Below are 13,221 nucleotides of genomic sequence, written 5' to 3'. Positions count from 1 at the left end.
CCAGCCAGAACTGCAGATAAGTCAAAACACATGTTTGACCTCTCCACTGCAGTCCTTGCTTAGAAAAATACAGCAGAGAGTAACATTAGGTTTAAAAAGGTATTCTACATTTAACTACACAGAATCAGTATTTCTTATAAGACATATTCTAAATATCAAAAACTTGTAAATACTAATCTATTGCCTCTCTCTAAACAGTATTTCTTCTAAGCATTTTAAACTAATCCTAAACAAACAGCCTGCTATATACCGGCTCATAATAGAATACATGTGTTTGCTCACAAGGGTGAAAGAAATTCCTGTGTCTGACCTTTCTAACCCAGCCCGGCAAACGTAAATAACCTAAACCAGATAACATTCCTTCACTTGCTAGCAGAACTGAGAATTTAAAATAATATCTGAGCACCTTTAAACAAAATTAACCCTTCATATGATTTCTCAGAATTATTCAATTTCTTTTGCTCACTGCCTCATTCCCCCCTTTGAGACTAAAATCAGCTTATGCAGAGATAAGTCTCACAACTCAGACTCTGGAGATTATAGTGGTCCTAACTAGGAATAGACTTATGAACCACCATTACCCTACTTGTTAAGGTCCGACGGCATACTGCCGAAGCACATGAGGCCAGGAAACAAAACAAAAACCCTGCTAAAACTAAAACTATTAGAGAAATGAACAAGGGACGTAGTGGCTTAAGAGGAAGGAGAAAATCGGGAACACACAATACAAGGGGAAGTAATCTTTGCCTGGCTAATTAATTCCTGGACAGAGTATAACCAAAGGTTGGAGCGAGTTGGGGTATTAGGAACAAGGAGGCAAGGAGTAGAAAACAACAAAAGCATCCAAACTACTAACATTTTCTTTCTTCCTAATCTAAAACAAATACAGCAAACTAATTAAGCAGTAATATTTCAACAGTCTGTGCTAATCACAGATTACTCTCATATAGTGTTCTCAGTCTTTGAGTTCTTATACCAGTTGGGATAGACCCTCAACTGATAAGGATCAAGCTTTCAAATTCCAAGAAAGCCAGAATCAGGCAAGAAAGAGTCTCAGTATGAAGCCGAAGTTCAGCCGCTCCTGCAGTATGCAGTTGACCCTTCTTTTCAGCTAGTAGATTCTTTGGTTCGGGTCAAGCGCAACTTCAATGGCTCCGCTGGATCACTTTCTGCTCTCCACTGTTTAGGCTCCGTCTGATCCGTGCTGGGCTCAGTCTGGTCAGCAGACTTAATTCGAGACCAATGGACCCATGGAGTAATCCCTGCGACCTTCACAGCTGCAGGGGTAGAAAGCAAAACAGTAAAAGGTCCTTTCCACCGGGGCCCCAAAGGCTGGAGCTTCCAGTCTTTCACCCAAACTCTATCCCCTGGCAGGAAGGAATGTACCTGAGCCTGGAAGGGGACAGGGTTTATTTCTCTCACATAAGACTGAAGCTCAGAAATGATCTTACCCAGGAGGGCTACCTGCTCCTGCACCTGGGCAGACCCTAAAATCCCTATGTCTCCCTTAATTCCCTGTAAAATGGCTGGGGGCTTCCCATACACAATTTCAAAGGGAGAAAGGGCTGTTCCTTTAGTTGGAGTGCATCGGAGGCGGAAGAGGGCTAGTGGCAGTGCCTGTGGCCATTTCAATTGGGTTTCCTGACAAATCTTTGCTAGGCTATTTTTCAAGGTTCTGTTTGCCCGCTCAACCTGCCCTGAACTCTGGGGACGATAGGCACAATGCAATTTCCAGGTAATGCGCAAAGCGCGGGACAGGGCCTGAAGTGTAGCTTCAACAAAGGCGGGACCATTATCTGAACCTATGGCAAGAGGCAGTCCATACCTGGGGATGACATCCCTAAGGAGGGCTCGAGCTACTTCTGTGGCTTTCTCAGTGACTGTAGGATATGCTTCCACCCACCCAGAAAAGGTACAGACCATGACTAAGAGGTATCGGAACCTACCACTCCTGGGCATTTCTGTGAAGTCTATAACTAGGGACTCAAAGGGTGTTAGTCCTCTAGACTGAACTCCTGGTGGAATACGGGGTCCCTGACGAGCATTATTCTGGGCACAGAGAGTACATCGGGCAGAGGCAGTGGCAACCAGACTATCCAATCCTTCCAGCACCACTACTCGATTGAGTAGGCGGGCTAGTGCTGTTTTCCCTAAGTGTGATAGGTCATGAGCTTGAGACACTACAGGCCAAGCTAGGTGGCGTGGCACCAGAACTCTGGTATCAGGGAGATGTAACCAACCATCAGGTCTCCTTACTGCACCTTCTTCTTGAGCCCATTTCTCTTCCACTTGGGTATATATAGGTGTCCATTCTTGCAGTCGGATTTGGAACAGGGGAGTCACAGTACTTGCTGGGGGTCCTCGAGCAGCTTCCTTGGCCACCCGATCAGCATGGCGGTTCCCTCGGGCCACTGGAGTATCTATTCTTTGGTGTCCCCTGCAATGAATGACAGCTACCTTCTTAGGGGCCCACACAGCCTCTAGCAGCTGAAGTATTTCAGGTCCATACTTAACAGGTTGGCCTGCAGCATTTATGAGTCCCTTTTCCTTATACAAAGCTCCATGAGCATGTAGAGTTGTGAAGGCATATTTGGAATCAGTATAAATGTTGGTTACCAGTCCTGCTGCTAACTCCAGAGCTCGTATGAGGGCCACAAGTTCTGCTTTCTGAGCTGAAGTTCCTTGGGGCAGGGCTCTTGCTTCTATCACCTTGTCTTCTGTCACCACAGCATAGCCTGCCAGTCGCTTGGAGTTCTCCACATAACTGCTTCCATCTGTGAAATAAATTACATCTGGGTCCCTCCATGGAACATCTTTAAGATCTGGTCGACTGGAATACACTTCATCCATGGTTTGGATACAGTCATGATCCGGTGGTCCCTCAGATGCTGGCAAAAGAGTGGCGGGATTGAATGTAGCCACTGTTTCCAGGTGTATCCGTGGATTCTCACACAAACTGGCTTGATACTTAACCATGCGGTTATTTGTAAACCAGTGATTGCCCTTATACTCCATGAGGGTAAGAACTGCGTGGGGGACTTTAACAACCAGTTCTTGCCCCAAGGTCAACTTATCAGCTTCCTGGACCAGTAAGGCTGTTGCTGCAATGGCCCTCATGCAGGCTGGCCATCCTTTAGCCACTCCATCCAGCTGTTTAGACAGGTATGCAACAGGCCTCTGCCAGGATCCCATCATCTGGGTCAGCACACCCAGAGCAACCCCCTGTCTCTCATGGACATACAATGAGAAAGGTTTCTCCACATCAGGAAGGCCTAACGCAGGGGCTTGGAGTAGGGCTTTCTTTATGGCAATGAAGGATTGTTGAGCAGTAGATCCCCATTCAAATGGTTCCTTTTCACCCCCCTTTGTGGCTTGGTATAGGGGTTTCGCCATCAATGCAAAATTTGGAATCCAAATTCTGCAGAATCCGGCTGCTCCCAGAAATTCCCTAACTTCCCTTCTGGACTTGGGTTGGGGAATTGCAGCTACTGCTTGCTTCCTACTAGCATCCAATCTCCGACTTCCCTGGGAAATGCAAAAGCCCAGATACTTCACTTCTGACTGACAAAGTTGGGCCTTTGAGCGTGAGACCTTATAGCCTGCATCCAAGAGTAGCTCCAGCAATTCTCTAGTAGCCTCAAAACACTCTTCCTGGGTCACTGCTGCAATCAGGAGGTCATCTACATACTGGAGTAAAACTCGCCTGGAAGGCTCAGATTTAAAAGTCTTAAGGTCTTGTCCTAGGGCTGTCCCAAAAATAGTGGGGGAATTCTTGAACCCCTGTGGCAGGCGGGTCCATGTATACTGAAGCTTCCTTCCTGTTACTGGGTTTTCCCATTGAAAGGCAAAAAGCAATTGACTGGCGGGGGCCACCCGAATACAAAAGAAGGCATCTTTTAAATCTAGTGTTGTGAAATGGGTAGCTCCAGAAGGTATCAATCCTAGCAGGACATATGGATTAGGCACTACAGGGTGTAATGAGATAGTGGATTTGTTGACCACTCGTAAGTCTTGGACTGGCCGGTAGTCCTCAGTCCCTGGCTTCTGAACTGGCAATAATGGCGTATTCCATGGAGACTGGCAAGGACGAATAATTCCATGGGATAACAGACGATTCAAATGTGCTTGGATCCCTTCCAGAGCCTTTCTGGAAATTGGGTATTGACGAAGATGGATTGGCCGGGCACTTGGAAGTAAGTCTACATGTACAGGAGGAATATTTCGGGCCAACCCTGGGGGATTATCTTCTGCCCATACCCCACTGACCTGAAAGCTGTCTGCCAGGGGTAGGTCAACTTGGCCCTGCGACTGATGCAGCCGCCATTCTTCTTCAAGAGGGCAACAGAAACTCAGTATACCCTTAGGGCTGGATGTTGGGGGCCGAAAGGAGACTGAAGTCTGGCCATCAGAGTCAAAGGAAATTTGGGCCCTAAGCTTGGACAGCAGGTCTCGACCTAACAAAGGGATTGGACAGTCTGGCATATACAAGAATTCATGAGTGACTATGTGTGAGCCCAATTGGCATCTACGGGTTGTCAGGAAGGGCCTCCGGTTCTGCACCCCCGTGGCACCCACCACTCGGACAGTTTTTCCAGACACAGGCGCTAATCGCTCCGTCACAACAGAATGTTCAGCTCCTGTATCAATCATGAATGGAATTGAGCGGCTCCCTATAGTTAACTTGACCATAGGTTCCTGGGAGCCCAGTTTGTAGGAACCCGGTCTGTCCTATTCGTCCCATTCTGCCATCTCGGCTATCCCGATGATGTCAGATTCAGGAGGCTCATATCTTCCCTCTCGAACTCGGCCTCGGCTTCCTCGATCTCCTGGTCCCCTTCTCAGTCCCTGGCGCCTCTGGGGGCATTCATCTTTCCAGTGCCCTCTTTCCTTACAATAGGCACACTGATCCTTCTCCAATCTTGGTCTGGGATTCTCCCCCCTTGGCCGGGATTGATTGAAGGAATCTCGGGGCCTGGCTGGTGGTCCGGGGTCCCACTTTGGCTTCCCATTAGCTAGAGGTCGACCTCGATTAAGAGTGGAATTAGTAATGGCTGCCGCTAAAAGGTCGGCCTTCTTCTGCATCTTCCGGTCAGCCTCTCGGCGCACCTCCTGATCTCTATTAATGAAAACCTTGGTTGCGATCTCAATTAGCTGGGTGGTATTCATCCCTGCGAATCCCTCCTGACGCTGCAACTTCTTCCGGATATCTGGCATACTCTGGGCCACCAATGCGCTATTCACCATTCTCTGGTTTTCTTGGGCTTCAGGGTCAAATGGGGTGTATGTTCTGTAGGCTTCAATTAGTCGCTCTAAGAAGGCCCCAGGGGATTCAGTTGCCCCTTGGAGAATTTCAGAGACCTTTGCCAGATTAATGGGCCTCTTTATGCCTTTCCTCATACCTTCCAGTAAGTCCCGGCAATAGCCAGACAACAGTTCATAGTGCTGCCCATCATTTGGATCCCAATCTGGAGCTGCGCGAGGAAACCGAGCTCTAACCCATCCCTCTGGGTCCTGTATCCCCCCGGGGACACGCTCTCGCGTGATGGCCTCAGCATTTTGCAAAATCTTCCGCCTCTCCTCAGTTGTGAAGAGGGTCAGGAGAAGTTGTTGACAATCAGTCCAGGTTGGGTTATGGGTGGCCATAATGCTAGTCACTAGGTCCACCACTGCCTGAGGCTTTTCAGTATAAGAGGGATAATGCGTCTTCCAATTCAGGAGATCGGTGGTTGTGAAGGGTACATACTGATAGGCCTGTGCCTGTATAACCTGACCCTGATTATTAGGATCCGGTCGAGTGGTAGTTACCTGACGAAGTGGCAGAACTCTCGAGGAGGTGGGAATGGAACCTGAGGTAGAGCTAGGAGCTACCCTCCTATCATGCTCAAAGGTAATTGCAGCGGGTCTAACCCATTCAGTAGAGGTAGGTTGAAATCCTGAGGGATGGGGAGGGGTACTCATAGACTGAGAGGTGGTCACAGGTGAGTCAGTCCATTGAAAGGGATGCCGGGCCCCTGATGAGTGGGTAGGGGTATTAGAAGGAGAGGCTGGGCTGTCGGGAGTTGAGGAGTCAGGGAGTGGAACCCAAAACGGGTCTTCAGAGGTTAACAGGAGAGGATTTGGCACAGAAGGGTAGAGGCCAGGTGAAAAGTCCAACCTAGGGTGTGGCAGGTTTGGCACAGGAGGGGAAGAACTATCCGGAGAAGCCTGTGCTGGAGAGGCTTGGGCTGGGCGGCGTGGATCTCTGGGGGCGGCACGGAACCCCAACAATGGGCCATAAGGTGGCGGCTCAAGGTCTGAGGGGTCATCAGAGAGTATGGGTTTCTCAGACAGGGTAGGGGCGGAAGCCACCGATTGGGTGGTAGGCTTCCTAGGGCTCTTTCCCTCTTCTAGTTTAGATTTTCTAATCTTTCTTTGAACACGGCCTAACATGAATTTTACTGGGGATCCCATATAAGTTTTCAACCAAGAGGGAGGGTCAGTCACAAGGCTGTCCCAGGAATCTATATAAGGGAGTTGTTCAGAATATTCTGGTCCTCCTACTACTATGCTGTAGACCTTCCGGATTACTTCAATATCTAAGCTGCCACTAGGGGGCCACCCCACTCCCATAGATGGCCACTCAACTTCACACAAGGTTCTTAAAGTACTTGAGCTTAAAGTCTGTCCATAATCATTAATTAAAAAGCCTTTTTTGAAATTTCTAAGCATACAATCTAGGGGGGTAGCAATTGTTCTAGATGATGTCCCACCCATAATGCTTACAGTTACAACACACAAAGAGGGAAGGAGTTTTTGAGAATGCAGTAAGGGGTCTGCACTCTTCTAACATTCAAGCATCACACATTCCATACAGAAAATCCCACCCAACAATTTCAAATTTCTCAGATACAGATAAGCTCAAGCGTTTTCGCTTCTAGTCCCCGCGACTAGAAGGTACTAGGGCCTTTGCTGAGAATTGATCAGATTCTCCTTCCCTCTTTCTTGAGGGGCTGGTTTACAACTTCCTAGCTAGGATTACAATACAAAATACAGAATACATACCCGGCGAATGTTCTCCAGTCAGTTGGGTGCTGGGATTAATGCAGGATTTATCCCACCTCTGCCACCAAGAATTGTTGCAGGAATTGAGATAGGAATTTGTGATACTTCAGGAGTCAGACAGCACACACCAGAATGAGAGAGTAATCTTCTTTATTTGCCAGCAAACAAAGCAGGACATCAGTTCTAGCTCTCTTCTCCTCTGTCTCAGCTCTCTGTATATTATGGCTTTTTCCTCAGCTGCTTCTCTTCTGCTGTCTCTCCTGTTGTCTTCCAGCTTTCTTCCTTTCTTCTGAGCTCCTTCTGACATAAACTGCTTCTGCTCCTACTTAAATAGGGTCCTAAGCCCTCCTCCTAGCCTAGCCCCCTTTACTCCCAATTGGTTAAGGAATAGATTGGTCACCTTGCCTCAACCAATCATTACTTTTGAAATATCAGTTACATAGGTTTGGTATTCCTCAAACTGACCTCTAACCTGGGGCCCCTCAAGCCAGACAATATGGCACTAGAACTCTTATCTTCTCATCATGATTGATTTCTCATCTATAGCTTAAATTGCTTACTGGACTCTGGCATTCATTAAAGGGGTCAAAAGCTAATCTTATTTAATAGCATATGGCTATGGTCTGTTATTTCTTTCAAGAGGCCAGTCCTACACTTAGCTTATAATTAATCAAGGAGAAGAGAGCTAACTAGCCCTGACCTCGTTCACCTATCAGCTTATACATTGAACCAGCCAGAACTGCAGATAAGTCAAAACACATGTTTGACCTCTCCACTGCAGTCCTTGCTTAGAAAATACAGCAGAGAGTAACATTAGGTTTAAAAAGGTATTCTACATTTAACTACACAGAATCAGTATTTCTTATAAGACATATTCTAAATATCAAAAACTTGTAAATACTAATCTATTGCCTCTCTCTAAACAGTATTTCTTCTAAGCATTTTAAACTAATCCTAAACAAACAGCCTGCTATATACCGGCTCATAATAGAATACATGTGTTTGCTCACAAGGGTGAAAGAAATTCCTGTGTCTGACCTTTCTAACCCAGCCCGGCAAACGTAAATAACCTAAACCAGATAACATTCCTTCACTTGCTAGCAGAACTGAGAATTTAAAATAATATCTGAGCACCTTTAAACAAAATTAACCCTTCATATGATTTCTCAGAATTATTCAATTTCTTTTGCTCACTGCCTCATTATGATCACTGTTATCAAGCGGCCCCAGCACCATTACCTCCCGCACCAGATCATGCACTCCACTAAGGACTAGGTCTAGAATTTTTCCTTCTCTCGTCGACTCCTGTACCAGCTGCTCCATAAAGCTGTTCTTGATTTCATCAAGGAAGTTTACCTCCCTCGCTTGCCCCGATGTTACATTTACCCAGTGAATATCGGGGTAATCAAAATCACCCATTATTATTGTGCTGCCTAGTTTGTTTGCATCCCTAATTTCCTTTAACATTTCTGCATCCGTCTGTTCATCCTGGCCAGGTGGACGGTAGTACACTCCTATCACTATCCTTTTCCCCTTTACACAAGGAATTTCAATCCATGATTCCAAGAAGTGCTTTGTTTCCTGCAGAATTTTCAATCTATTTGATTCAAGGCTCTCCTTAATATACAATACTACCCCCTCCACCAATTCGATCCACCCTATCACTACGATATAATTTGTACCCTGGTATGACAGTGTCCCACTGGTTATCCTCCTTCCACCAGGTCTCAGCAATGCGTATTATATCTAATTTTTCATTTAGTGCAATATATTCTAACTCTCCCATCTTATTTCTTAGGCTCCTGACATTCGCATATAGACATTTCAAACTATGTTTGTTGTTCCTATTTACATCATGCTTAATGCTACACCTAGTTTAAATATGCCACTGCCGTGGGGATATTCAGCAGCACTAACTGGTTAAGTGCCACTGAATATCAGCTGATAACCCCACATAAGTGATTTAGCCAGCCAGCAGCCATTTCTGGCCTGTTAAATCACTTTGAATATTGATCCTTACTCCTTAAATACTTTTCAGACAGCAGCAAGTTGCATGTGAAGACTTACACAAGGCACGTTATCTTACAACATACCTGATCCAAAGCCAACAGACAATCTGACACAGACTTTGTCCCTTTGAAGACAGTGTCAGGGAAGCGTCAGTTTTTTGTTTTTTTTTATAAATCACTGTCAGTTGTGAGCTTTTTTTTTTTTTTTTTTTAATTGCGGTTCCATTTGATTTGTTTTTTTCTGTTGTTCACTAATTTGATTTGTCACCAACAAGGAACATGGTGTGTAATTTGATAAATGAAAACAACTTGATACTTGAGAAAGAAACTCTGTTGCCTGATTAGTGATCAGCTCTTTCCTGGGTGACCTTTTTATTGGAACAGAAAAATCAGAGACTGTGAAACTTAAAATCTGTGACAATGATGTCTGAAGAAGGAAGCTGTGTGGTCTCTAAACTTTATGCACTGCAGTCTTTTTGGTCTGTCACTTAAAACCTTGTATAAAAATGCTTTGAAACCCTGTGAGGAATCCCTGTAAGGTGCCCCCTTCCCCATGATCTATTACTGTACAGAACTGGAGATCTCTAATAGCACTTCAGGAACGGTAAAGAGCAGCTGCAGCAGCAGAATTGTAATTTCCCCAGGAAGGGCTCATACTGAGGTGTCTATTATATCCCTGGGTTCTCCCATGTCTTCTGTGTTTTCAGGTATCCAAGGCTGGCGTTATAGGGGTGCAAGCAGGGCAATTGCCCTGGACCCCCATGCTGCGGGGGCTCTTAAGACTGCTTAAAGCTGAAGGAGATGCAGCCTGCTGGTGGGCTTTGGGGTCCCCCTCCAAGGTTCTGCTCTGGGCCCAGCATCAAAAACACCAACCCAACATGTACAACAGTACTGCAGCATGTGATCCCTGTCTCCCCAGCTTCTGGCCACCAATAACGTCACCTGTGATGAGAATTTCCATGAAAGTCAGCAGCAGGAAGTGAAAGTGTGATGGGGCACAAATTTTGCCAATGCCAGAATCTGATGTTTCAATAGTGGAGTTTTCCCACCCCATTTCAATGTTTTTTCCTGATTGGAGGAGCCCACCACCAACCCCAGATACCAGAGGTAGCAGAACACCTTTTTGGATGGAGAGGCAAGCAAACCAATCTTCAGCCCCACCCCCATGCTCTACAGTTGCTGATAAAGTGTTGGGCAAAATATTGGTGGGGCCACAGCCCATGTGACCCACTCCACACTGCTGCCTGAACCAGATATCCAGCACCAAGGGAGTTCAAGGGGACTTACTCAGAAATGTGTACGAATATGTCCTCACTGCCTTTCTCCGGTGTGATAAACCCATGGCCTTGCGAGCGCGAGAACTGCTTGCAGATGCCCTTGTAGAGGGGGCCAGCAGACGCACGGGCAGTTCTGAAAAGAGAGTAAGAGAAGCAGTAAAGTTTCCTACGACTAGTCATGTTGGCTTACATAATTCCAGAGGACACAGCCCTTTGCTGAGGGTTCACTGCTAGACACTCTGGAGCCAATTTTCAAAACCAACCAGAACACCTGACTTAAGCAGCTCTGTGCTCTCATATTTCAGATTCTATATGGTGTTGCCCTTGTTACTTTGCCTTCTCACAATTCAGTCTTTGGTGCAAGAGACTACCTGCGTCTTCATTTTCCTACCTGTAAGAAAGTAGTTTATAAATCTATATATTTCAGCTACTTTTTCATAAGTTTTTAAAATCTTTCCTTTTCAAAAACTTTCTGTCAATTGGCCCTGGTGCCTAATCTTCCCCCTTCCTTTCTCTCCATTATGCTTTATTATTGAATTCTTTATATATTTACGATTCTTTCCTAATTGATAAGTGTGGGTTTATGTATTTTGTTTCATGTTCTTTTTAGCTTGTTAGCCACATTGAACTCAAAATTGTGTGGTATAAATGTCATACATAAATAAAAAACACATTTTCAGCCATAACCCGACTGCACCGCAGTTAACACCATTCTTAAAATCTTGCAGGCCAAAACAAAGCCAGCTTTCCCTGTACATAGGGGTATTCGAGAGATGGGGAGATGCACAGGGAAAAAATATTTGGTTCATTTTTGCTTCATTCAGCCTCCTCTCCTGATTCTTGGACTTTTTTTCAGGTCCTCTCACACACTAACAAAACTTTTTAGCACACACAAATCATCTTTATAAATACAGTTTCTTAGGTTAATGTCCATGAAATCAATTTTGTATGCACTAAATTTACAAAAGCACATTCACAAACCAAAGGGTCATTTTACTAAGGTGCACTAACAGATTTAGCGTGTGATCTTGGGCAAGTCACTTAACCCTTTAAATTCTCCAGGGACAGGAAAATACCTACTGTTCCTAAACATATCTCACCTTGAGTTAACAAATGAAAAAGGTATGAGCTAACTCTAAAATCCCTTCTCCCCTTTCCCTTTCCTGACTTAAAGCTTCGGAACCCTGTGTAGATGTACATAGAACACTGCCAGTATGTTTTGCTGAAAAGCAATGGCTGGGATGCTGACCTTGGGACTATGACAGCCGACTCTGCAGTTTCTTTCACTCCAGTTAGCCCAAATGGCAAAAGCCAAGCTCAAAAATCAATTGAACCACAACTGTGCCACACTGCCACCAAGCCATCAGGCCAACACAGTGTCTGTAGAATGTACGAGTCTGTAACAGTCAGCTGATCGCTAGCTGTGTTCCTGAAAATGTCCAGCACACAGCTCTGAAAGCGCCTGCCATTAGTGATGGGAATTTTTGGATCATTTAATTTTGTAATAGTGCATACTAAACAGTGTCTGCTATTACCAAACACAATAGTATACTACAAAAAAAAAAAAACACACACACACACACACAGAAGCAAAACTTAAATCTTTAGCTGAAAGACCTGACTGAAAGCGGCACTGGCGTCCTTGAGGAAGGACTTGAAACAGCAATTTCTGTAGGACGTGGAGGAACGGACAGTAAAATTGCAACCGAATTGGAAAGTTAAGTTTTGCTTCTTTCCTTTTCTACATTTTCCGGTGCTTAGTGTCGTATCTATTATTTGTGAACTTTGACGAGAGATCGAATTAAAACCTCTGGGAGGGAGATTAATCCCCCGGGGGCAAAGTTTGTACACGGATGCATTTGAGCAAAAAGCATTATTATTTTAAAAGATGGGTTTATTACAGATAGTTATGGGATATCACAAAATTTAATTTTCATTCACTGAAAAAACACTGCGGGCTTGAGTTTAGAGAGTATTACATGATGTATAGAGCTTAAAAGTGAGCTGCTATGGCAGTTAGACTCACTGAAAGACACGCTCGGCTGTAGGTACAGCCTATACTGAACTCTTTTTCATGCTCTTATATATTTTTAAAAAAAAATTGGGGGAGCTATTTTGTCTAAGGCATCCGATGCAATTATGTAACAATGCCCAGCAGAGCAGAACAGCCTGGGTATCCAACGTGCCTGACAATTCCCACATCTCTTAATACTTCTTTGTATATCTATCTATTTCCCCATACACTGCCTGAATAATATATATCCCAGCACCCTCTGCCCAATTCATCTCTAACTCTCTCTCCCCCTCCCCAATTCCCCTACCCTTGAAGTATTCAACAGCCACGTACGCAGAATAGGTCCTGGTTCTCTTTGTGGGGAGGGGACTTGGGAGGTCTCCGAGCAGGTGGTGACTCCTCTCCCAGAGCCGGCTGCCCTCCCTGTGGAAGGGGAAGGAAGGAGAGATGGGCGACCTCGGGGACTGCAGGGGTTGCTCTGTGGGCGGTGGGGTGGTGGGATCAGAAGACATCGCACCCGCTGAGATCAATTCCGTCTCCCAAGACAAGGGGAGGCCAGGATGCTTCAGCCTCTTGCTGTAATCTAGAGAAAAAGAAGAGTTTTGGACCATTAAGAAAAAAACACCTTCAGAGATGACATGGAGGGCTAATATTACTAACAGAGAAATATAGGGTCAGGAAGCGGAACATAGGCAAGCGGTAAAATTATCTAGGTAACTTTAGGCCAGCTTTTCGCACGTGGACCAACTTTTTTTTTTTTTTACTTCATCCTTCCAGTGCTGACCAGATAAAGGTTTGTGCCACCCTGAGGATGCCTGAAAACCCACGTCTTTATTTGTCCAAATTTAGCCTACCCAGCTAAGCCACTGAATAAGGGGAG

General features: G+C 45.4%; 1 protein-coding gene across 1 annotated transcript in view; it reads right to left on the bottom strand.

Annotated features, from left to right (window-relative positions):
* The window catches only part of LOC115458677 (cold shock domain-containing protein C2-like), a 31,006-nt gene extending 18,086 nt beyond the window's left edge, over positions 1-12,920 (bottom strand). Inside the window, exons 1-2 of the mRNA XM_030188506.1 lie at positions 12,675-12,920; positions 10,338-10,460 (exon numbers count right to left, since the gene is read on the bottom strand). Of these exons, the coding sequence (XP_030044366.1) occupies positions 10,338-10,460; positions 12,675-12,853 (302 nt within the window). The 5' untranslated portion in view covers positions 12,854-12,920. The remainder of the gene's footprint in view (positions 1-10,337; positions 10,461-12,674) is intronic.
* Positions 12,921-13,221: the final 301 nt, after the last annotated feature.

This window comes from Microcaecilia unicolor, unplaced genomic scaffold (genome assembly GCF_901765095.1).
Source record: "Microcaecilia unicolor unplaced genomic scaffold, aMicUni1.1, whole genome shotgun sequence".
NCBI classification, from domain to species: domain Eukaryota; kingdom Metazoa; phylum Chordata; class Amphibia; order Gymnophiona; family Siphonopidae; genus Microcaecilia; species Microcaecilia unicolor.
Note: the sequence above shows the minus strand (reverse complement) of the source record. Positions and strands in the feature narration are given on the sequence as shown.